Consider the following 25,417-nt stretch of genomic DNA (forward strand, 5'->3'; position numbering starts at 1 on the left):
CGTGTAGAAAGTTTCAGGACGATACATAAAAAAAAAAAATAGTAAAATCTTAATATATTTATCCTAACTTTCACTGACTACTGCTCCTAAGTGAGTAAACATATAATCATTTTAAAAATATCAGTGATTAAATTAATCATTTACAAATAAAGCTCAGGGATTAGTTTTGCCAAATATAGCTATTATCCAGTAAAATTTCATGTAAATTGATGCATAATTTCATTTTCAACCAAAAAAATGAACTGACGCCCCTTAAACAGTTTATCTCACATCTCAGAATCACTCAGTTATGAAATTGCCAGGTTAGTACTGTCAGACTATTTGGATTTTGACATCATAGACTTTCACAGCTATCAGGTACCCGTATATAAATTATAAACAGTATAGGACCCAACTTTGAAATCTGTCGCACCCCACTTCTGACGTCATTCCAGTCTAATTAGCCTGAGCATGAGCACACTAGTACTGAAAGCACTGAAACATGTCTAAAATTTAGGTTTCCTCCCCTTCCCATATCCAGACGTTGATGGCAGAGTCATATCCGGAAATATATTAACCTTATCAGGACTTCCATGACCCGGATTGAAGCCAAGAAGGGGGAGGGAGAGACTGAGATGGACTTGCAGCCATATTCGTCTCAGTAAATCTCGGCCCGACACGGAAACAGACTCAGCCGAACTCTCTATATAGGCAGAGGCATCGATCACTCGGGCGAGGGGGACGGGGAAGGAGATTTATAGGAGGAAAGAAGGGGAGAAAAAAGACGTAGGAGGGGGAGAGGAAGGGGAAAATAGAAAAGGCAAGGCTGGAAAAACTGATGTCATATTGGAGAGAAACGTAGGAAGGGAAGAGAGGAAAGGAGGGATATAGAGCGTATAGGGAGATGGGAGTGATAGTAAAAAGAGACAAGAATTAGATAACGTGGGAGACAGAGGGAGGGGAGAAGTGAACTAGAAACCAGGGAGAACATTTTTGAAGAGAAAAGATGAGAAAAGGGAAGGGGGAGGGGAATGAAGGTAAATGGATAGGAAAAAAATCGGAAGAGAAAAAAAAAAACACACGAGGAAAGGTAAGAGAGAGAGGAAGAGGAGCAGGGGAGATAAGATGTAGAGACTGGAAACGAGACGCGAGAAAAAGGAGGTAAAGGGATGGAAGTAAAGGAAGGCAAGGGAAAGTAGAAGGAAGAGAAAGGACAGTGGAAGAAGGGAGATAGGAATGGGGGAAGGGAGAGGGTGGGAGAGGACAGGGGTAGGGAAAAGAGAGGGAGCGAGGGAACGAAGATCTAGATGGGAAGAGACGGGAGCAAAAGGTAAAGGGACGGAAAGAAGGAAAGGAGGAGATTAAGGAGGAAGAAGCAGGGAAGAGAAGAGAATATTGTAATAAGGGGAGGAAAAGATAGAATGGTAACATAAATAATGAGGGAGAACATGTCGAAGGGGGGAAGGAAGGAAGGGAGAATGAGTATTTGAGGGGAGAAAACGGAGAAGGATGAAAACAAAGGGAGAAGAGCTATGGAGAGAAAGGGGGAGGAAGGGAGGCGACGGAAGGAAAAGAAGATCAGGGAGGAAGAAGGGAGGAAAGACATAAAGGAGAATAGGAGGAAAGAGAAAAACGATACAGCGATGAGAGAGAGAGAGGGGGGGGGAGGGGGAAGAAAGTGTGTGTGCAGTGAGAGAAAAATAGAAAAAAAAGAGCCGATGAAAGGGAAGGGGAAAAAAGGAATTGGATAGTGGGTAGTTAGTGTATTTTTCCATGAGTTTATTGCTCTCTCTCTCTCTCTCTCTCTCTCATTACCGTCCAGTTCATTCATTCTTTGTTTCCTCTCTCCTCCTTATCCCTCATTTCTTCCATCTTCCTCTCTCTTTTTCTTCCTCCCTTCCTCTTTTTCCCTCCCTATTCCTCATCCTTTCATCCCCCTTTCTATTGTTTCTCCGTTATTTCTGTCGTTTTACAGTATACTTTCCCTTCCACTCTTTTCCTTAAACATCCCTTTCATTTTCCTCGACTTTTTCACCTCCCGTCCGCTTTCCTCTTCCGTGTTTTCCATGCCTTCCTTCCGTCCTTCAACCTCCACCTCCCTTTTTATTTATATTTACTTTCAATCTCCATTCTACCTCCCCCTCTTCCTTTTCTCTCTCCGTACTTTTCTATCATGCCTTCTTTCTCTCCTTTCTCATTTCTTCAGCTTCCCTGTCCTTTTCCCAGTCATTTTATCTTCCTTCCTGCTCCCGTCCTCTCCCATCTCTCCTTATATTCTCCCCTTTCCTCTTCCCTCTCCACCTTTCTGTCTGTTCTCCCTTCTTTCCGACCTCCTTTCATTCACCTCTCTTTCCTTTAATTTCTGTTTCCCTCTCCCCTCTTCCTTCCTCTTTATTGTCTCTCGCTCCTCGTCAAGCTGCAGAATGATGTATTGGACGGCAAGTGAAAATATAGGTTTAACTTGATAACTTAGGAATATAAATAATGGTAATGATGATGATGATAGGCCGCCAACCTACATATATGGATTCGCAAATGTTTCAGTAATCGAAGTGATAAATGCGATTATAATAATGCGATTATAATATCCATATTCATGTAAGCAGTTTAGTTACTAGTGTCCTTTGGTGTATAAATCTGGCAATGGTGATAACAGTAAGTAGATTAATTATATATTCAATGGAGGTAATCACATGATCCACTCATAAGCCTCTTAAACATGTAGTCATATATCCATTGTTAGTGCTGTTACCAATCTTGTTGGGCAAAATTATCGGCAAAAGTATTATTAATAGGGTTGTTCATATTTTCACATTTGTAATCTAACTACGATATGATGATTGTATTTAACACACACACACACACACACACACACACACACACACGCACGCACGCGCGCGCGCGTGCGTGCGTGCGTGTGTGTGTGTGTGTGTGTGTGTGTGTGTGTGTGTGTGTGTGTGTTTATATGAGAGAGAGAGACGAGTATGTAATATATGTATAAATACGTATGTATATATATTCATATGTATCTGTTTATGTAATGTATACTGTACATACATGCGTACACACATACATACCTACAGATATACAGGTACATATTAGGTGTGTGTGTGTAATTTACTTAGAGTATGTTCGGTTGCACTCTCAGTTTGTATTTCAGGAAGATATACTTAACGTCTGTGTTAGTAAAGGGTAGTGATAATACCGGGCAATTATTAAAAAAAATACTACGATGATTATGTTTATGAGCAGCGACGATGGGCATGGGTTGGCAGGAGTGTCATAGTTGTTTGTACACAGCATGAGTAATGATGCCACGTTTGATAATGAGCCAGGGACGCAGGGGGGCCGGGGAGGAAAGGGAAAGTGGAGGGAGGATGTCGGGTGAGACAGAGAGAGGGAGGGGGGAGAATTAGAGAAAAAAAAAGAAGTGAGGTAGGAAGGGGAAGAGGAAGGTTGGTTGGGTGAAGATCAGGAGGAGAGGGTGTGGCCAGGTGGAGATAGGAGACAGGAGATAGTGTAGGAGGGGTAAGAGAGGGCTGGAGGGGAAGAGTGAGTAATAGGAGGGAGTAATAGGAAGGAGAATGATTGGAAAGTGTTGGGATGGGTGGGGAAGAGGAGGATGAAGAGAGTTGGGGAAGGGTGTTGAAGGTGGGGAGGGAGTGAAAGTGTGAGGAGGTGGAGGGAGAGAGGCGAATGGGAAGTGGAGAAGAGGAAGCGATGAAAGAGAGAGGATGGGGGAGGAAATAATGAAGGGAAGAGGAGGAGAGAGTAGGAGAGAGATGAAAGTGAGGGGGAGAGGAAGGGGAATAAGGGAGTGAGGGAGGGAAAAAGGGCGAGGATTAAGGAAGGGAGAGGGATGAGTGAGTGATGAGATGATGGTGAGAGGGTGTTAGGAGGGTAAGGGCGTGAGAGGACGAAGAAGGATGAGGGAGAGAGGGAATGAGAGGTGGGTGAAGGAGTGAAAAGGATAAGAGAGTGAAAGGAGAAACAGTAGTAAGCGGGAGCAGTGGGAGGAGGGAGGAGTGAGGGAGAATTAGAGGGGAGAAGATTGAAGGGTGTGGAAATGAGTGGCTTGGGGTGGGAAGGTGATTTACTGACTGGCTAGGGAATAATAGAGTTTTGAGAGAGAGAGAGAGAGAGACAGACAGACAGACAGACAGACAGAGAAATGGAAAGGAAACAAGGAGTGAAGAGAGAAGAGAGGGATTGTTAGGAGAGAACAGAGAGGTCTGGAAGTGAGTGGGTAGAAGTGAGTAATGACTGACTTGGAGAGATGGAAGAACGGAGGAGGTTAAAGGAGAGGAAAGAGGATTGGTGAGTAAAGATAGACGAATGGAGGAGGAGGAGCAAGGACGAGTGTTGAGTAGTGAGAGTTGTGTAAATGAGTGATGAGGCCTGTGATGATGGAGCACGTTAAGAGAAGGGAAGGGAAGGGCTAAATGTGGGGTGACCGGTGCGAGAGAAGAGGATTGGCTGAATAGAAAGATGGATGAGGGATGAGGATAGACAGACACACGGAGGGAGGGAGGGGGAAAGGAAAAGGGAGTAAGGTGCTTTTGGAGAATATTACTTATGCGAAATAGGAAGAACCAAAGAAATGAGGCTCCTGAAAAGTTTTCTTTCTAGAGAAAAGTGAACAAAGCAGTCCTAAAATCAGTATCCGTTTATATCGGCACATTGCCCTAACACGTTGTATTTACAAGGCGGGGCATCATAGGTAATGGGAAGTACAGAATGAGGAAGATAGTTCCAGACTTCAGCTGTGTACATGGAGGATTAGGAGTACAGGATAACTCAAGCATTAAGAGTTAGAAAAGAGGATGAGAATGTGTAACTAGACGGGTGCTGAACGCCAGTCTTATTGAGGGAGTGGGAGAAATGCAAGCAGACAGTCCAGAAGAGCACTGACCATTGGAAATAGCAATCGTATAGGAAGCGGGATGCAACAGTGCTACAGAGGGAGAGAGAAGTTGAAGGGGTCAGTAAGAGGAGGGGAGTTGATGAGATGAAAAGCTTTCGGCTTCACCATACATACTGAGAAGTTCTACCTATTGAAAAGTTCTGTGTATATGTGATGAGCCTCTCACACACACTCGAGCTGCAATCCACACAGGGGCGAATAAGACACCTGTAAGAAAGACGAGTGGTACGAGGTGTCTGGAGAAACTGGATGAAAGGATGGTGGAAGAAATTGATGGTGGAATGATTAATATATAGGAACAACAGGTGAGAGGGTATGCGGCATAACATTTATAGATTTGAGCAGATGCAGAGACCACTTAGACTTCACTATCCCAGTGAGGTGGTCTGATCATACAAGGTAGGCTGCATTTACTCTCTTAGAAATTATTGAAATGATAGAATGGCAAGCATTGCCGATGACTTATGACAGGAGAGGATGCATACAAGTGAGTAATGATGCCGTCTTGTGGTGTAGGCGTCAAGTCGCTGGTTACTCCCTGTAGTCACAGATGTCCTTCCTTAAACGAGTATAATCGTCCATAGCAAGGGTATTGAAAATGAAATCGTCCTACTGAAAACGTCATCTCAACACAATGACTTTTTTTTTTTCTTTAGCTGCAGAACAAGACGATTTAATGCGATTTAAAGGAAATATTTGCACTGAACTGGTTGATGAAAGTTACATCTTCCATATCCAGTCTTGAAAATCTTTTCTAAGCTAAGCAGAATCATTTGGTGGCTACAACAATGAACTGAAAATGAAGTCATCTGCCTGAAGAGGTTAACATGCAAGTGGCACGTGTTGCCAGCAAAAAAAATAAAAAAATAAAAAAATATTGTACATGCAGTTGAAGAAGCTGACCTTGGCCTTTGATATCTACTTTTGCAATGGCCAGAAACTAAACCAGATCAGTTCATTAACACTTTCTACCGGACTTGCCGTGATGTCGACTGAACCATGCCTGGATATTTTTTCTTTATTTTTTACCAGTTCACTACAAGGACTTCTTAGTGCTTTATTCTTGTGACTTGAAGACTGTTTTATTCAAGGTAGAAGAAACTCGTCAAACTGGACAGGTAAGATATAGCCTTCATATCTTCTCTAACAGGAGTCCTTCATAAGTTCAGTGACATTGGCCGATGCTGGAAAGAAAAAAAAAAGTAGCAGCGGCAACTCCATACTTAACTGAACGTGAACCCGGTAAACTGTTGGCCAAAGCTGCTATTTACACAGTCCACCATCCTCCTTCCGAGAAATAGGGAGGGGAGAGACAAGGACGTATACATAACTGGGCATCCCACCGCCAGGCCGTATCTGTGCCACCACATGAAAGCGTCCCTCTCCAGCACACACACACACACACACACACACACACACACACACACACACACACACACACACACACACACACACACACACACACACACACACACACACACACACACACACACACACACACACACACACACACACGTCATCAAACTGAATGGATTAAAGCAAGTACAGTGAATTACATTTACGTACTCGTGTCTTCATACATACGGAAAAGACTGTATCTGTCAAAGCATTTCCTTACTGACAGAGTCCATGGGCCGTATTCTGGCAAGGTTAGAAGATGTCCTAACACTTCTTTACCAGTACATTTTTGCATAAAATGGCATGGTAACCATTTGAATATAATGATGTATTGTATTTTGAACCCAGACCAGTTGTATAAAGGCAAGAAAAGACCTCACATAGCTTCATTAACCAAGGCTCTATCGTATCGTTCCAATTCGAAAAAATCAGTATAAAAAAATCCCGGAGGCAGCAAAAATCAATCTTAAAAATACGCAATCGAAATGGCTAATATTGTCATGTGTGTTGTATATAGTCTTTGTTGATGTTATAAAGACATTAAAAACACAATGTTGTATTCATAATAATAACTAAAGAAGGTGCTAGAAAGCCTTTCTCTCTCTCTCTCTCTCTCTCTCTCTCTCTCTCTCTCTCTCTCTACATATATATATATATATATTGCCAGACGCCTCAATCCCGTTTGGGGTGGCCATATATATATATATATATATATATATATATATATATATATATATATATATATATATATATGCCTGCCCGCAAAAATGTTGCGGGCTAACTAATGTCCTTTCCATCACAGAATGTTTGCAGATATCATTATCTTTGTTTCTATACGTTACTGAGCCCACAATGACCAGTTCTGACTAAAAAGTCGAAAAAGTTATTTCCACATACTTTTGCATGTCGCGATTTCCGACAATATCACGCCGTCGCGTTGCACGGGATAGCCAGTATTATTGTTTGGTATTTTTCTGTCACTAACTAATGGTACCCTGACATAATGCAAAAAGAATTAGATCGATGTTTGTTACCGTTCTCGTGAAAGAAACGAACGAATGATTTTCGCATATTTTCTCGTGTCACGACGTGCAATTGCCAATAATTTCTGGTATTTTACTGACACTCCTGGACTTAACCCGACCTAATGCAAAAAAAATTAAAGGTCGATATTTATTACCGTTACCGGGTATTGTGAAAGACACGAACATACGCACATTCACACACAGCAACAACTTGTCTTTATTATATATTGTTATTATGAAAAAAAGTATGTAAGTGAAGGTATATAATTATGTTGATCTAATCAGAGTCTGAGTCTGTTTGGATCAAAGTTGTTACATACGTTGTGTGTGTGTGTGTGTGTGTGTGTGTGTGTGTGTGTGTGTGTGTGTGTGTGTGTGTGTGTGTGTGCGCGCGCGCATTGGAGCAAGTTATTCGATTTTGATACAGAGCGTCAGAAATCAAGGTCAGCGGGTAAAGGTCAGAGTATGGGCGCGTTATTGGTGTGGCATCTAAGCATCCTGTCTACATTCACCTGTTGTAAAGTCACTTGTAAAGGTGATTGATGGCTTCTCAGTAAACGCTGGTGCTGCTCTCATTTTATTTTTATTTTTATTTTTTACGTTTCTGATAGAAGTAGTAGTAGGCATACACGTTAAATTAGATGTTAATAGAGAATGTTTATTAATTTTAGTCACTTTTCCACTGTGTATTGTCGGAAAATGTGAGTCTGGTTTATGAAGCAGTTGAACATGAATTGCTGACTGTTATTTGTATACTGTGTTTTCTTCATCCACAGTGGAAGCAGCGCTGGGCCGTGCTGGACAAGCTCTCACCAGTGGCAGGTAAGATGATATTGCATGTGTTGGGGGAGGTGGGGGTAGTGCACGGTTTTTTAAGAGGTTAATGAGTGCGTAGGCTGAGTCCATATATTTACATTGAGAGTAAACGTGTTCAAGGTAATTATATTTGTTAAAGGTGAACGCACGTGTTAAGGGTGAATACAAGTATTCAGGGTAATTATACTTGTTAAAGGTGAACGCATGTGTTAAGGGTGAATACACGTGTTAAGGGTGAATACACATATTAGTTTCACGCATCCAGGCTAATAATGTTTGTGTTTTATTACTCGTGCTCAAGTTAATGAGGTGTGTGCTTGATTACACGTACCTAATTTAATTTCACGTATTAAAAATGAATGCATTAGTTCAGTGTTACATTTACACACGTAATCTCACATACTGTGTGTTTACGCATGCTCTCTTAAATTCCACACAAAAGTTAGTTATAGGTGCTTACTACTGGTAAGTCCTCGTTGCAATCACACGTGCTGTGTACACGTGCCTAGGGTTTTTACACGTATTTGAGGGTAAATGCACGTGCCTAGGGTAATTACACGTATCGAAGGGTAAATGCACGTGTTCAAAATGTCTGCAGGTGTTAAGATAATTACATGTTCCGAGGGAATTACAGGTGTTGGGGCGGTGAGAGTAATTACAGGTGATGGAGGCGTGGGCAGGTGTGTGGAAGGACTGTACATGTTCAGGAAAGGTACAAGTGTTGGCTGAGTACTGGGTAGGATAATATAGAGGTGGTGAGGGTGGTGATGAAGGGTGTGGGTGGTGGTATATGGTGAGGATGAGGTTTTCAAGTACTGTGTTATATTCTCTCTCTCTCTCTCTCTCTCTCTCTCTCTCTCTCTCTCTCTCTCTCTCTCTCTCTCTCTCTCTCTCATTCTGTGTCCTCGCACTTTCTCTATACTCTTATTGAAGTCAAATGTTGCTTAGATCTTAATCCAACAAAACAGTTACGCGGACATATTTACACACACACACACACACACACACACTCTCTCTCTCTCTCTCTCTCTCTCTCTCTCTCTCTCAAAACACAAGTACTGATGAAGAAAAGGTGTAACCCGACTCCACCCACTCTCCCCCCTCCTTCCCCACTTCCTCTCCCACCCCGTCTTAGGTGACCGGGGGGTGGGATGGGGATGGGTATTGTGGGTGGGGTAGGGGGGAGGGGAGGGGTTGGGTAAATGCTTAGTTCCGCCGTCGTTTCCGTCTTTCCCTTGTGTGTGTGTGTGTGTGTGTGTGTGTGTGTGTGTGTGTGTGTGTGTGTATGTGTGTTATTTTGAGCGAGTGTTTATGTTAATTGTGACCTTGTGATTATTTTGTGTGTGTGTTGCATTTTTTGTTTTGAGTATTTATGTTAGAGGGTTATTATGTGTGTGTGTGTGTGTGTGTGTGTGTGTGTGTGTGTGTGTGTGTGTGAGAGAGAGAGAGAGAGAGAGTATATATGTATGTATGTGTGTGTGTGTAATTCACCGGGTCGGTCAGGATCACTTGATGGTCGTGTGTGTGTGTGTGTGTGTGTGTGTGTGTGTTATTTTGAGTGAGTGTTTGGAAGTGTGAATGGAAGATTGTCAGGTGTTGATAGAGGAAGGGCAAGAGAAGGTGTGGCCTTGTTAGTGAGTCCGGAAGTACAGCAGTGTGTGATTGAATGGAAGGAGGTGTCATCGAGACTGATGTGGGTGAAAGCGAAATTTGAACGTGAGTTGTGGGTGTTTGTTAGTGCATATGGGCCTGGTAGTGAAAGGGATGAACAAGAGAGGGAGTCTTTCTGGAATGATGTTGATGAGTGTCTGCAGAGTTTTGGAGCGAATGTGAATGTGGTAATGATGGGAGATCTGAATGCTAGAGTGGGAAATGTAGCAGTTGAAGGCGTAGTTGGTATGCATGGTGTGCCTGGAAGAAATGAAAATGGGGAACAAATGATAGCGATGTGTGTTGAGCGAGAGATGGTGATTGGGAATACGTTGTTTGAGAAGAAAGATATTTATAAGTATACATGGGTGAGACAGGAGGGTGGAAGGGTTGTTGATAGAGCCTTGATGGACTATGTGGTTGTGTCTAGGAATGTAATAGGAAGATTGTTGGATGTGAGAGTTCTGAGAGGGGAGGGTGGAGGTATGTCTGACCACTACCTGGTGGAGGGAAAGTTGAGAGTAGGTAAGAGATGGGTGAGAGCTAGGAGGGTTAGGTGTGGCAGGGAGGTTTTGAAAGTGAGTGAGTTGGATAAAAGAGAGAAAAAGATAGAGTATCAGGAGAAATTGAAAGATAAGTGGAACGCAGTGAAAGATCGGGAAAATGGCAGCGTGGAGGAGGAATGGCAGTTGTTTAAGAGTGCTGTGGTGGGGCATGCAGAAGAGGTGTGTGGTGTGAGACGTGTGGGTGGTGGTGTAAGAAAAGGAAGTGAATGGTGGTGCGAGGAAGTAAGTATGGCTGTGGCTGAGAAGAGACGGGCATATGAAGTGAGGCTGCAGAGGAAGGATGAGATGTCATATGAAAGGTATAAGGAAAAGAGGAATAGAGCGAGAAGGGCTGTGCGTGATGCTAAAGTGGCAGCAGATGAGAGGTGGGGTAGGCGGCTGACAGAGAATTTTCAACAGAATAAGAAAATGTTTTGGAAGGAGGTGAAAAGGGTGCGAAAGGGAGAGTCTGGGAAGGAAGAACGAGTAAAAGCAGAGGATGGAAGGATGTTAATTGAGATGGATGCAGTAAGGAAGAGATGGGCAGAGTATTTTGAAAGATTGTTAAATGTAGAGGAGGAAAGGGTGGCTGAGATTATGGCAGATGGAAGGGTGCAAGGAATAAATGTGTTGGGAGAGTTGAATGATTCTTTGATCACAAAGGAAGAAGTGGAGAAGGCAGTAAAGGATATGAAAACAGGGAAAGCTGCAGGTATGGATGGGTGTGCTGTGGAATGCCTGAAGGGTGGTGGAGTGACTATTGTTGACTGGTTAGTAAGATTGTTGAATGTGTGCTTTGAGAAAGGTATGGTGCCAATTGACTGGGCAAGTGCTTGTGTGGTCCCGTTGTATAAAGGCAAGGGTGATAAGTATGAATGTACAAGTTTTAGGGGCATAAGTCTGTTGAGTGTTGTAGGTAAAGTGTATGGTAGAGTGTTAATTATGAGAGTTAGAGAGGGTACAGAGGGAGTGATTAGTGATGAGCAGTGTGGCTTTAGGAGAGGGAGGGGATGCGTTGATCAGGTGTTTGCTGTGAGACAAGTGTGTGAAAAGTATTTAGCAAAAGGCAAGGATGTGTTTTGGGCATTTATGGATTTAGAGAAAGCGTATGATAGAATTGATAGGGAGGCTTTGTGGACTGTTTTAAGATTGTATGGACTTGATGGTAGGTTACTAAAAGGGGTGAAAAGTTTTTATGTAAATAGTAGAGCGTGTGTAAGAGTGGGAAATGCTGTGAGTGATTGGTTTCCCGTGAGAGTGGGGCTGCGACAGGGATGTGTGATGTCGTCTTGGTTGTTTAATATTTACATGGATGGTGTTGTAAGGGAGGTGAATGCAAGAGTTTTAGGTGGTCTGAGTCTGGTAAATGTTGATGGAGGAGAGTGGAATCTGAAGCAGCTGCTGTTTGCAGATGATACTGCACTGGTGACTGATTCAGAGGAGAGATTGAGACAGTTGGTAGAGGAGTTTGGAAGGGTGTGTGAAAGGAGGAAATTGAAAGTAAATGAGAATAAGAGTAAAGTGATGAAGTGTACGAGGTTGATAAATGGTAGGGGGATGAATATAGTTTTGAATGGTGAGTTGCTTGAGGAGGTAGATTGTTTTAAATATCTAGGGTCACATGTTGCTGTGGATGGAAGAATAGATGCAGAAGTGAAGTTTAGAATAAATGAAGTAGGAAAGGTGCTGGGAGGAATGAAAAAAGTGTTTAAATGTCGTTCGCTTAGAATGGATGTAAAGAGAAGGCTGTATGAGGGTGTTGTGGTACCAACTGCATTATATGGGGCTGAAACATGGAATGTGGGTGTAGCAGAGACGAAAAGTTTGAATGTAATGGAGATGAGATGTCTGAGGAGTATGTGTGGAGTGACGCGTATGGATCGAGTGCGAAATGATGAAGTGCGAAGGAGAACTGGAGTTGTTCGGGAGATGGCTGGTAGAGTTGAGCAGAGGGTGTTGCAATGGTTTGGGCATATGGAGAGAATGGATAATGAACGATTGGTGAAAAAGATAACTAGATCTGATGTGAGAGGTGTAAGGCTGAGAGGGAGACCACGAATAGGATGGATGGACAGTGTGAAGAGAGCGCTGGATGCGAGAGGGATGTCTGTTGAGCAAGGAAGAGTGGCTGTGCGTGACAGAAATAAATGGAGAGAAATTGTGAATGAATAAGTGATGACGCAGCCCTGAGGGGATATTCTCCCGCATTTGGTCTGATCAGCTAGTCAGGTCAGGTGCGGGTAAGGGGATGGGTCTGTTATGATGTGGCAGGGGTAAACCAGTTCTGCTGTCGGGCCCTGCTGCGGATGTCACTGATTGCATTGCGCAGTTGACCATTGTGCGGTGTGATGCGGTGAGGATCTGTCCGTTCTCCCCTTTGGGGCTAAGATGCGAATGAATGTGTTTGAATGGATGAGTAAATGGAGAGTGAGTCGTCCTGTCTCGGCTACCTCCCTTTCCTTGGGAGAAGCAGCCTAGGTATATAGATAGATAGATAGTTTTTGAGTTTTTATGACTTTGTGACTATTGTGTGTGTGTGTGTGTGTGTGTGTGTGTGTTATTTTGAGTGAGTGTTTTTGAGTTTTTATGACTTTGTGACTATTGTGTGTGTGTGTGTGTGTGTGTGTGAGAGAGAGAGAGAGAGAGAGAGAGAGAGAGAGAGAGAGAGAGAGAGAGAATAACCAGTGTGAGATAGCGTGTGAGTTCGTGACACATTCTCACCACACCCATAATTTCGTGAAGCATGAAGTATATTTCTGTCGCCTTCTTTATCCTTCACGAATTTTCCTTTATACACATAACTTTTTCATTTTAACACTGTAGTACTTTTATGACGCATTCACTACTTATAAAATCGTTTAATATTAGATAGAATGAATTACTAGATTTGTTCCAACCGTGAGAGGGTTAATGGAGACAGTATTATAACTCAGGATCCTATAACTCACTCTCAGCTTAATATAACGATTTTACGTTAATTGGAGTAAATGCATAGGAACACACGACCATGATAGTGTTTTTGTTTGTAGTTATTGTTCTTTGATTCCAGAAAATGTACTTGCCAGAGCTCCGGGAAGGAAAGAGAGGCCAGTGGGTGTGTACAGTTCGGAGGTATTTTAAGATATTTCCCAGGATAAAGTATTAACTCTTTGTATTAACGCTTTCAGTACGGTGGCACATTTTCTTATTTTATTCCAGTTATCATACAGCAATTACATCAGCCTTGGGGGAATTTCTAAACTGGAGGGGGCTACGTGGTATCTTTGTTAAAGCTTTCACTACCATGGGACTCTCATATACTTTTAATAAAATATCTAGGAGGAGCAAGAAAGTAAGAAAAGTTCATTCTCTGCTTGAAAGGGTTAAGTCGGAAAAAGTATGTGGTGGCAGCAGGAGTAAAGTAAAAGTGTCATTGCGACCCAGAGTGTTTGACCTGACCCTCAGCGTGCACTCTGAGGGTGACGGAGGCAGGCTGAACACCACATGAATGCTGTCACTACACTCAGAAATTGTTGCTGTTATTTTGAAAGTGCTGTTTTGCCTATAGTTATCGTTTGCCTTAATCACACACACACACACACACACACACACACACACACACACACACACACACACACACACACACACACACACACACACACACACACACACACACAAAATAGCTTTGTTTTTACCAGATACTTACACTCTTTTTTCGTTTATATATTTCTTTAGTTATGAAAGAAAAAATGTATTGGAGAATTCATCAAAATGCCATGATCAGATTTGAAAAAAAAAAAAAGAAAAAAAAAAAGAATACCGTATAATCATATATCAAAGCACATTACAGTATTTTATTTTTTCTTTCTTCGATACTCGTAAGGATTCATGCACTTGCAAGTATTCGTAGTTTGCAGGAGGAAAAAAACACTGCAGAATTGGAAAGTAAATGGAACCTATTATCATAAATTAAAAAATGGCTATCGCTTTACTTTTTCAGATAGACTAATTGTGTTGGTTTTGAAAAGATTTACACATTTTCGTTGTAAGTAAACAGAAAAAACAGACAGGGCAGGTGGGGAGATACGAGAGAGAGGATGATGGAGAGAGGGGGTGAAGGTGGAGATAGAAAATGAGGCAAAAGGTACAGTAATTAGATATGAAAAGAAAATGCAGATAGATAGATGAAGAAAGTTTATAAATAAAAAGGTAGAGGGAGAAGTTTGGAGAGGCAAGATTGTGAGAACAGAGATTGGGAGGGTGGAGACGAAGAAGCATGTCAAGGCAAGGAGATGGAGAGAGACAGGACACAGGGTGGAAGAAAAAGAGGAGTTCCGTACAAAGTACAATGGAGTTCAAAGGAAAGCAAACAGCTACTGACGTTATGGTCCTCTCGAGGCTGTTTATTACACAGTAGACTATGACTACGAGATCTAACTCTACATGCTGAAGTATATAATGAAAGGAGGGAAAAGGTAGGAAAAAAAGGAAAAGATGGCAGAAGAGAAATGAGGCAGGAAGTAAGATGGAGTAAAGAAACTGTAGAATATGAAGTGAGTAGACAAATAAAGATTAGGTAAAAGAAAAGAAAAACAATACCATACCTCGAGATTTGTCTAGGACAGGAGAGCTTTTTGTATGAAATTGCTGAAGATAATAATAATAATAGTCCGTATATATACAGTATAAAGGAATATCTGTCTGTCAGTCCTTTACGGAAATCAGTGGGGATGCATATAATACTCTCTAAACAGCTCTAACAGGGATAAATTTTTACGGCGAATTTGGATGTGTGTACATTACTGTTGCTTAAGTGGCGCCCCTCGTGCCTATCACGATTAATTAGAAATAATCGTCAATATGGTGGAAACATAGTAACCAGTTACCGTAGAATTTTTTAAGCTTCTATAACCATATCATTGTTTGCTACAACGGGTGGGATGGGTGGATTGATTGGTGGGGTGAGCAGGGCGGGTGACGCACAGTAGGTGGGCAGAGTTGAATGAATGAGTGGGTGTGGAGGGGCAGTGAGTGTGGGTGAATGGGTGGGCAGGATGGGTGGATGACAGGGAAGGAAGGTGGATAGGGAGGGTGGGAATGGTGGGTGGGTGGGTGGGTAGTGGGAAAATAGGTCCAAGATAAGAATAGGTTCATGGGGAATAGTTATATCCTTGGGAAATTTTGTCCAAGGCGGAGCATACGTTCATTGGTTAAAATGGGACTCTGGGAATCTTCTCCCACAAGGGTAGTGGCCATCCAGGGTCCCTGACAATGCCAATATGCACGATCTTAAGATTTTACTCGCAAAACGCCGGGCACCCTTACTAGTAATAATAATAATAATAATAATAATAATAACAATAACAAAACAACAATAATAATAATAATAATGATAATAATAATAATAATGTTGATGCGTGTGTCAAAGATCAGACTCGGTGTGGCCCAATTTGTTTGACCTCACTCTCACTGCACACTTTGGAGGTGACAGAGGCAGGCTGAGAAGCACATGAATGCACCCAGTAAACTCCGCAATTGTTGGTATTACTTGGAAACTCCTATTTTTGCTTGATCTTAGCATTTACCATTATCACGCCAGCTCTCTCTCTCTCTCTCTCTCTCTCTCTCTCTCTCTCTCTCTCTCTCTCTCTCTCTCTCTCTCTCTCTCTCTCTCTCACGCACTTATAATTTTTAGAAAGTGCCGTTTTTCTTATTGTATTGTTTGCCAGACACCTAATCCAAGACTTCATTCAAGGTTTCCACAACAAATACAACCTCAAGAGATTCTTTTTTTTTTACTGTTTCTTCCCACCAGTTCAAGCCCCCTCCCCCGACGGACTGAGCCAGGATATATGCATAACTGTCTGTGCATAGCTGTCTGTATCCGTCTATCTATCTATGTCTATCTACCAGTCTATCTGCCTGTATGTATGTATGTATCTATCTATCTATGTATATCTGTCTATAATATATATATATATATATATATATATATATATATATATATAATCTCATCAGCCGTTTGAGTATCCACTGCAGGACCGGCCTATCGCGACAGAAGTGGGGACGATACAGTCAATGTATCTCTACCAAGTGGCTTAGGCTGTCTAGTAGGGATTGTATGTAGGGTGAGAAGTGCTTGTAAGTGTAATTGTAGTGCTGGAGTGGCTTTGGATGTGTGTGTGAACCAAGTGTAATCGGCCTGAGCAAGCCATATGGGCTCAAACATTCTTTATAGTATGCGACACTGGTTCAACCACAGCACCCCATGTGTCCGCCAATGCAGTACGTGGCCTGAAGAACGCTCCCAAAGTTTATTACCCTGGCTGGGCGCGAACCCTCGTTCTTTAGTGTACGAACACGCACACTTTACCACTGTACCACAGAGGCTCCGTATATATATATATATATATATATATATATATATATATATATATATATATATATATATTTTACCAGACGCCTCAATCCCGTTTGGGGTGGCCGCAAACAAATCGCCTCCAAGTCGCCCTGTCCCCCGCCATTTCACTGCCCTGCTCCCAACTCACACCCCCCTCTCTCATATACCTCTCCACCCCATCCCTCCATCTCATCCTCGGCCTCCCCCTCCCTCTTTCCCCCTTCACCTCACTCACATACACTCTCTTCGTCAGTCTTTCACCCTCCATCCTCTCCACATGGCCAAACCACCTCAGTGTGTTCCTCATAACGCTTCCTATCACATCCACATCCACACCACAACGCTCCTTTATATCCTCATTCGTCAGCCTGTCTCTCCACGTGACTAAACAGGCTCCTCTTAAATAACTCATTTCCACTGCTCTCACTCTTGACTTGTGTCCTTCCAACAATGTCGAAGCTTCACTTCCGTACGTTAGAGTTGGTATCACAATACTGTCATGTAGTAACTTTTTCACTTCCATGCTCACTTCCCTGTTTCTTATCACTGCTTTCAAGGAACCAGCAACCTTTCTTCCCTGCTGTACCCTTTCAAGCACTTCACCCTCCAAACCTCCATCCTTACTCATCACACTACCTAAATACTTAAACGTACTCACATTTTCCAATTCCTCACCATCCAACCTCGCTGTACATTCACTAACTTCACCTCTCTCAAAGACCATCACTTTACTCTTCCCTACATTCACCTTTAGGTTCCGTTTCTTACACACTCTCTCAAATTCATCCACCAAGCCTTGCAGCTCCCCTTCGTCTTCACTCAACAACACAGTATCATCTGCAAACAACAGTACAGGCAGTTTCCAAACACTATCCTCTCTCACCAGGGCCACTCCAACATCCACTACCCTACCTTGTACCTCTTTTATTACCCCATCCATGTACAGATTGAACAACCATGGAGACATGACACATCCCTGTTTCAAACCAACTTTCAAAGAGAAAAATTCACTTAGTTCACCATCCACACGCACTGCAGCCTTCGCACCATCGTACATACTCTTCACAGCATTCAACAACTTCCCATCTACTCCATATATTCTTAACACTTTCCACAATCCTTGTCTATCCACCCTGTCATATGCTTTCTCCAAATCCATGAAAGCCGCATACAACTTCTTTCCCTTCTTTAGAAACTTTTCCACTAAAGATCTAAGAATGAATATCTGATCTACACAACCTCTTCCCTTCCTAAAGCCTCCCTGTTCTTCTCCAACTAATTCCTCTGTTCTTTCTCTAACTCTGTCTATAAGTATCCTACCATACACTTTTCCTATCATACTAAGAAGACAAATACCCCTATGATTACCACACACTTCTTTTTCCCCTTTTCCTTTGTACAAGGGAATAATTATACCTGACTTCCAATCCTCCTGGACTCTACCTTCCTCCCAGGCCAATCTGCACATCTTCCACATCCATTCTACTACTATCTCTCCCCCATGCTTCAGCATTTCACCACACACTCCATCAATTCCTGGGGCTTTCCCCGATTTAACTTTCTTCATTGCTTCCACAACTTCTATCCTACTGATTTCTTCCTGTCTTCTCACCTCCCTCCTTCTCCCAGCCATTCCCCAGCCACTTATACTCGCATTACTTCCATCCTCTACGTTCAACAATTCCTTAAAGTGTTCCCTCCATCTGCTCACTTTTTCTCCCTTCTCCACTAGTAATCTACCATTTTTATCTTTCACTCCCCTGCTAACTTCACTTCCACCCTGTCTTATAATGAATCATGCCTTCAGATGACTCAGTGCTGAACAACAAACCGATTGGTTCACTGTAACCCAGGAAATCATTTACTACGCTGGGTGTTAACCACATAACCTGATGACGCCTAATGGTCTAGTCACTAGTGAGTTAAGGCTTTGAAACCGGATGAGGACCGCAAAGGTTTACATATGAGAGGTGACTGAGGTTTATTACTTTCATAGTATCAATCAGTCGCGTGTGAATCTGGTCACCCTCAGCTTAAATATCCAAAGTGACAGCCAAATATCGGGCCCCTACATTCCTGATTGTGCTGAAAAGTTTGCTTATAGATAGATGGATGGTTATTTATTTATTTATTTATGTATTTATTTATTTTTGTGTGTGTGTCTGTCCCACTCTGGGGATGAAATTTGTGTCCTCGAGGCCCAGCAGTTCTCGTATGTGCGAGGGGTGGCGTCACACACCTTCACGTGTCATCCCATCGGCACTAATACTTCCCTTCCATGCGGAGTATATGTTAAAGTTGTGTCATGTAGTATAGGTGTTATGACAGTATAGCGAGTTTGTTTTCATATGACACGACCCTTATCCCTTGTCATCGTAACTGATAGCCAAGTGCAGTCACACTGGAGGGTAAATTTCACTGGTATCCAATGAGGCACACTCCTGCTTCAAAATCATGCCTTATCAAATTTAACACACGCACGACTTATATTCGAGTTATAGTAATGGCCAAGTTATGTAAAAAAAAGGGGGGGGGGCTATAGTTAGTGAGGGTATATTTGTGCCATGTTGATGGGTCTTTTGATAAATCGGTAAGACTTTTAGCGAAATAAAGATCTCATCCTTCTTGCTTCAGCCTGGGATTGATATCTCGTTCTTTCAGTTAGCAGTCTGATGTCCTACCATTGGACCACCATCTGCAGCTAACAGTTTTAAGACTGGTGCATCAGGCTAATAGACGCATAAGGTAAATGAAATGTGGGTATTTAGGAGAACTGATGGAAGTGTAAACTGAGGAATTACCTGAACTAAACTGATTAACATGTTCTTTATTGTCAGTCCAAGTAGGGTAAGCGTTCAAGATAAATAGATATAGGTACTGATATAGAGAAAGAGATACACATAGATAAGGTATGTAGGTAGATACCCGTATTGATAGACGGACAAACATGTAGGTAGGTAGGCATCGATAGACAAACACAGATAGACACAGACAGAAGGACAGTTAAATAGCCAAATGGATAGACAGATAGAGGGATAGATAGATGGAAGGACATAGATGGATAGACGTATGGATAGATACAGACATCGATAGACAAGCAGACAGGCAGACGGAAAGATAAATAGCTAAATGGATAGACAGATAGGTAGATATATTGATGAAAAGATATACATGGCTATATAAACAGGGTTAGGTAAGTGGATTGAGAAATGAAAGTTGGTGTGAACCGAACAGTGACCTCAGCAGCATTGAGAGAGAGAGAGAGAGAGAGAACTGAAGTGTGACCTGAGCAGCTTATATGTCAATATTGTCGCAAACCGGAAGTGCTCAGGCGGAGACCGGAAGTGAAAACGGAAGTTCCCACACATTGTATAAGGGCTGTGGGTGTGTGGTGGTGGTGGTGGTGGATTTGGTGATGGTGGAGAATGGTAGTGGGGTGGTTCTGGTGATGGTAGAGAGTGCTAGAGGAATAGTTGTGGTGATGGTGGAGAGTGGTATTGGAGTGGTTGTGGGGTGAAGGTGGTGGTGATGGTGTGGTGGGTGTTGTGGTGTGGTGGTGAAGGGGTTTTTGTGGTGGGGATTGTGGTGGTGCTGGTGCGTGGCATGGTGGTGGAGGAGTGGTTGTGGAGGTGATGGAGTGGTGGTAGTGCCTGGCATACATGGAGTCTATTACTGGGTTTCTATTACTATTACTATTATTGTTAATTTCAGTTGCTCTATTATATAACTATTATAATTACTTTAGTGGTCATCTATTACTATTACTACTACTTGGTCATCTATTAGTATTACTATTACTATTAATATAATATTTATGATAACGGCTTTAATTGAATTGAAAATGGTTTTTATTTTCATTATCGTTGGGAGGCTGTTCCACTGAATGCACAAGTGTGTCTAGATCACCTGATGGCCTGTTGACCACTCTCCATTCTGCACGGTCTCCTGTGGTGTACCTGCAGCCTGGAGAGCAACCAACAGGTAACTAAAGTGAGGAGGCTGTTTTTATTGATTATGGTAAACGGTATTAAAGAAGTGTCTGTAATGGGAACGTAATATACAATAATCTATTACTTTGCCTTATGTTACTGTTACGATTACTATTACAGCCAGGAACTTGTGATTTATTACTATTACTATTACTTTGAAAACCCTGTAATAGTCTGTTACTATTACTATTACATATTACTATTACCCCATGTCTGGGTGGTGCTGGTGGACCTGTGGTGGTGGTGGTGGTTGGGTGATGCTGGTGGGCATGTGATGTTGGTGGGCTTGTGGTGGTGGGTGTGTAGTTGTAGTAGGTGTGGTGGTGGTAATAGAGTTAGTATGGAAGATAATGATGGCAGTGAGGGAGGCAAAATGTCAGGAACTAATATATTGCATTACGGTATCAGTTAGTGGGGATGAGCGTCTTAAACCCTTCACCACTATGACGTCTGTATATACCTTGTTCTTCATCCTGCCAAACAGTTTTATTCAGCATTGGAGAACCCTTAGTACTGGACGCGTCAGTGAAGGCTACAGCTAACTCCTTCAGGTAAAATAATCTCCCCAGGGCTGGTAAAATTGTCTGGAGTTTGAGAGAATAAAGGAACCAATGACGGTCTCTTTGTGTAGGGGTTGACAGTGATGGATGGAGGATTAAGGATGGAAGGGTGGACTAGGGGTGTGTAAAGTGGAGAGAGAGAGAGAGAGAGAGAGCACAATAATAGGTGTCACAGTATCCCTGATCTGGTGGCTCCATGACCGTACTTCCTCACACACGATGCACACGGCTGCACATCCGCACACGTGGCCATTCTTAAACACACACACACACACACACACACACACACACACACACACACACACACACACACACACACACACACACACACACACACACACACACACACACACACACACACACACACACACACACCCACACACACACACACACACACACACACACACACACACACACACACACACACACACACACACACACACACACACACACACACACACACACACACACACACACACACACACACACACACACACACACACACACACACACACACACACACACACACACACACACACACACACACACACACACACACACACACACACACACACACACACACACACACACACACACACACACACACACACACACACACACACACACACACACACACACACACACACACACACACACACACACACACACACACACACACACACACACACACACACACACACACACACACACGACATAGCTGCACTACAGTAATCATATGCACACCACCACTGCTTTTGACTTCATTCCAGACACTCTTACACATTTCAACTCACGCTCTGTCATCTTCTCTACCCCTCACCTTCATATTACCTCTCATTCTTTCTTTCCTCTTTCCTCTCCCTCCTTCCTTCCTCCTTTTAATTTGTTCTTCCCTCTTCCTTCTGTTTATCTTCCACTTCCCCTCCCTTGCTCTTCTTCCTTCCTTCCCCTCTCACTTTCACCTCACCCCCTTCCCCTTTCCCTCCTCCAAACTTTTTCCTCTCTCCTCTTCGTCCCTCCACTGTTCTCATCCTCCTTCCTTTCTTTTCTACTTGTCCATCTCTCATTTCCTCTCCCATTCTGTGTCCCTTCCATTCCTCTTAAGTCTTTCCTTCCTCACTTCCCCTTTTCTGCCTCATCTTCCCTCCTCCCCTTTTCTACTTCCCTTTCAGTCCTTTTCCTCATTGCATATCCTCACTTCCTCTATTTTCACATCCTCTCCCTCTTTCACCCTCCCATTGTCACCTCTTCCTGTAGGTCATCCCTTTTTACCTTCATTCCCCAGTCTCTGTTTCATTTTCTAATTCCCTCCTTTTTCCATCTTAATCTTAATACCCTTCCTTCCTCTCCTCTTCCTCAACTTCCTCTCTCTCTACCCTCTTTCTCCAATCGTTTTTTCTTTATTATTCCCTTCTTTGTTCTCTTCCCTTATCCATTTCTGCTCTTCCTTCTCATTATCTTTAACCTGTTTCCTTCTTTTACTTCCTCCCTCATCCTCTTCCCCAGCTTCTTCTCTTTCTACTTTCATTCCCTAATCTTTATTTTTTTTCATCATTCCCTCCTTTATTCCTATTTCCATCTCCATTCCTCCCGTCCGTCTCACTAACCTCTTTCCCCCTTGCTTCCCCTCCTCTCCCCTCCTCGTCCCGTCCTTTCTCCTCCTTTCCCTTCCTTCTACTTCTTCCCTTCCCCCCAGCCTGGCCTTCCCCCCCTCTTTCAGCCATCTGCCCCTCTGTTATTCTCCCTCCTCCCAGTATTAGGAAACCCAGTGCATATTCGGTGGGAGTTTGAGGCTTGAGGAGGGTTTTATGGTAGGGTCGGGGATATGAGGGGAGGGGAGGGGTGGAAGAAGTTGGGGAAGTGGGAGAGGGGAGGGGAAAGGTGAGGAGGTGACGGTAGAAGTAGAGACGGAGCTGAGTAGAGGTTGGGAAGGTGAGGGAGTGGCGGATGTTGGTCGATGTGGGGATGGAAGGGGTGATGGAGAGGGGGAGTGGCTAGCTGATGGAGAAGAGGTTGGGAGAGTTGGGATTCATAGGGTGGGATGAGATAGAGAGGAGATGGCGAAGAAAAGAGAGAGAGAGAGAGAGAGAGAGAGCGAGAGACGCGGGGGGGGGGGAGGTAGGTAATTCGAAAGTTGTTGCAACCTTGCCACAAGACTCAGGATATTACTGCAGCGATATGGTTTCCAACTCCATACGCATTCTCTCTCTCTCTCTCTCTCTCTCTCTCTCTCTCTCTCTCTCCATTCTTCTTCCCCTTCTCTCCCTTCCCTAACCTTCTCCTTTCTCTGCTTTTCTTTGTCTCTCTCCTCTTCTCTCCTTTCTGTCTCTTCTCTCTTCCTTTTCTGTGTTTCCTCCTTTCACCTGTCCCTTCACTCTCACCTCTCCCTCTTTCTTTTCTCATTCCTGTTCCTCTCCCGCATCTTTTCTTCTCATTCTCCTCCCTCTTCTCTCTTCCCTCTCGTCTCCCTTCCTCTTCTCTCCCTCTCCCTCACCTTCCCTTGTTTCCTCGCCCTCTTAATTTTCCGTACCTCCTTTATGTTCATTATGTTCCCCCTTTCCCTCACCTCTTTATCCGTTTCCCTCCTTTCCCCATTCCCCCTGCCCTTTTCTCCCTTTTCCTCTTCCGCCTGCTATTCCATTTTCTCTTCCATTCTCCTTTCCTTCCTTCCCCTTCCCATCATTTTCTCCTCTTCTCTCCCTCATTCCTTCCCTGTCCTTTAATCTTTTCTTCCACTCCTCTCTCTCAGCCCCTTCCCCTCCTACCTGTCCCCACCACTTCCTTCTACCTCCGTCTCTCCTGATTCCTTTCCCTTTCTCGTTACCCTTTTTCTGTCCCTTCCTTCTCATGGCATTTGCTTTCCCTTCCCGCACTAATATCCCCTCCACTTCTCCCCCTCCTCCTTTGTAAACTGTCCTCTCTCTTTTCTTCCTAGCTGTTCCACCCTCTTTCCTTCCCCCATCCCCTGCTTCTCCCCATACACACTTCTCCATCCGTCTCCCTTCTCCTTCCCCTTGTCTGCAGGACTACCCATCTCCCCTTTCGTTCATCCCCTTCTTTCTCCTCCTGCAGGACTACTTGTCTCCCATTTCGCTCTTTCCTTTTCTCTCCATCCCATCTCCCCTTCCACTCATTTCTTTCTCCCATTCCATTCCTCTGCCGCGTCTACACTATCCTTCCCTCCTTTCTCCTTACTACCCCCACCTCTTTCCCCGCACCAGCTCAGTGGTGCATCCTGCCCACACAATGTAACACCCCTGATACTTCCATCACGTACTTCAGCAAATGGCCTTGTGAAAGAGTAATGACCCCCTCCTTTCATTTCCCCTCCCTGCGTTATTTCCAGCAAGGTCTTTGAGTCCCAGGGCTGTTTGGTTTGGTACGGTAGTGGTAGTTGTATTGGTTTTGGTGGTGGTGATGGTGGCTGCACTGGCTTGTAGTGATGACGATGTTGACGGCGATGATGCTGATAATGATAACGATGCTGACGATTGTGGTGGTGGTGATAAAACTTTCCCCTGGAATGAAAATCCCTGTGAAAAGCTATGGGATGCAGCACATTGTTTCCTCGGAAAAAGACTACAAGACGCAAGGGGTGGCCGTTTGTCTTTGAGTTAGTGGTTTTACGGGGAGGGGCACTAACCCGCTGCCAACCCACTTGTTGGCACGTAGGGAACAAGTATGGGTTGGTTATATGCTTACCACCCAGCGGTGTAAGTGGTTTCCTGGCTTACAGGAAACCATTTGGCTTGTCACTGAATATAAAAGTACCTGAAAAGGCAAAACGAGTCAAAGAAAGTGACAGGAAAGATGGCGGAAGTAGGAAGAGAGGAGATGAAACACACACACACACACACACACACACACACACACACACACACACATTACCAAGTAAGTTTCTTTTCCCAATAAGTAGAGGCAAATATTTTAAGACAGAGGGGAAAAGCAGAGAGGGTTGTCTGCAGTGAATTTGTCTTTGCTCGTTGTGGCACGGTAGTTGGCCATTGTTTGGGGCTCGTTGTGGTGGTGGAGAGTTGTGGCAGACAAGTGGGTGGAGGGATTTGGTTATGAATGGTTGTTGTTGTTGTGGTTAGTGGTGGTGGTGGAGGTGGTGATGATGGTGAGACAGTTCAAAACTGTAGCCAGTATGGT

General features: G+C 43.5%; 1 protein-coding gene across 1 annotated transcript in view; it reads left to right on the forward strand.

Moving 5' to 3' along the window:
* The first annotated feature begins 5,360 nt into the window (after positions 1–5,360).
* The window catches only part of LOC145402717 (uncharacterized), a 66,298-nt gene continuing 46,241 nt past the window's right edge, over positions 5,361–25,417 (forward strand). Inside the window, exons 1-2 of the mRNA XM_080274685.1 lie at positions 5,361–5,390; positions 8,103–8,148. Coding sequence (XP_080130811.1) covers positions 5,361–5,390; positions 8,103–8,148 — 76 coding nt within the window. The remainder of the gene's footprint in view (positions 5,391–8,102; positions 8,149–25,417) is intronic.

This window comes from Coenobita brevimanus, chromosome 58 (genome assembly GCF_032717465.1).
Source record: "Coenobita brevimanus isolate Jiangsu-jjx chromosome 58, ASM3271746v2, whole genome shotgun sequence".
Classification (NCBI taxonomy): Eukaryota; Metazoa; Arthropoda; class Malacostraca; order Decapoda; family Coenobitidae; genus Coenobita; species Coenobita brevimanus.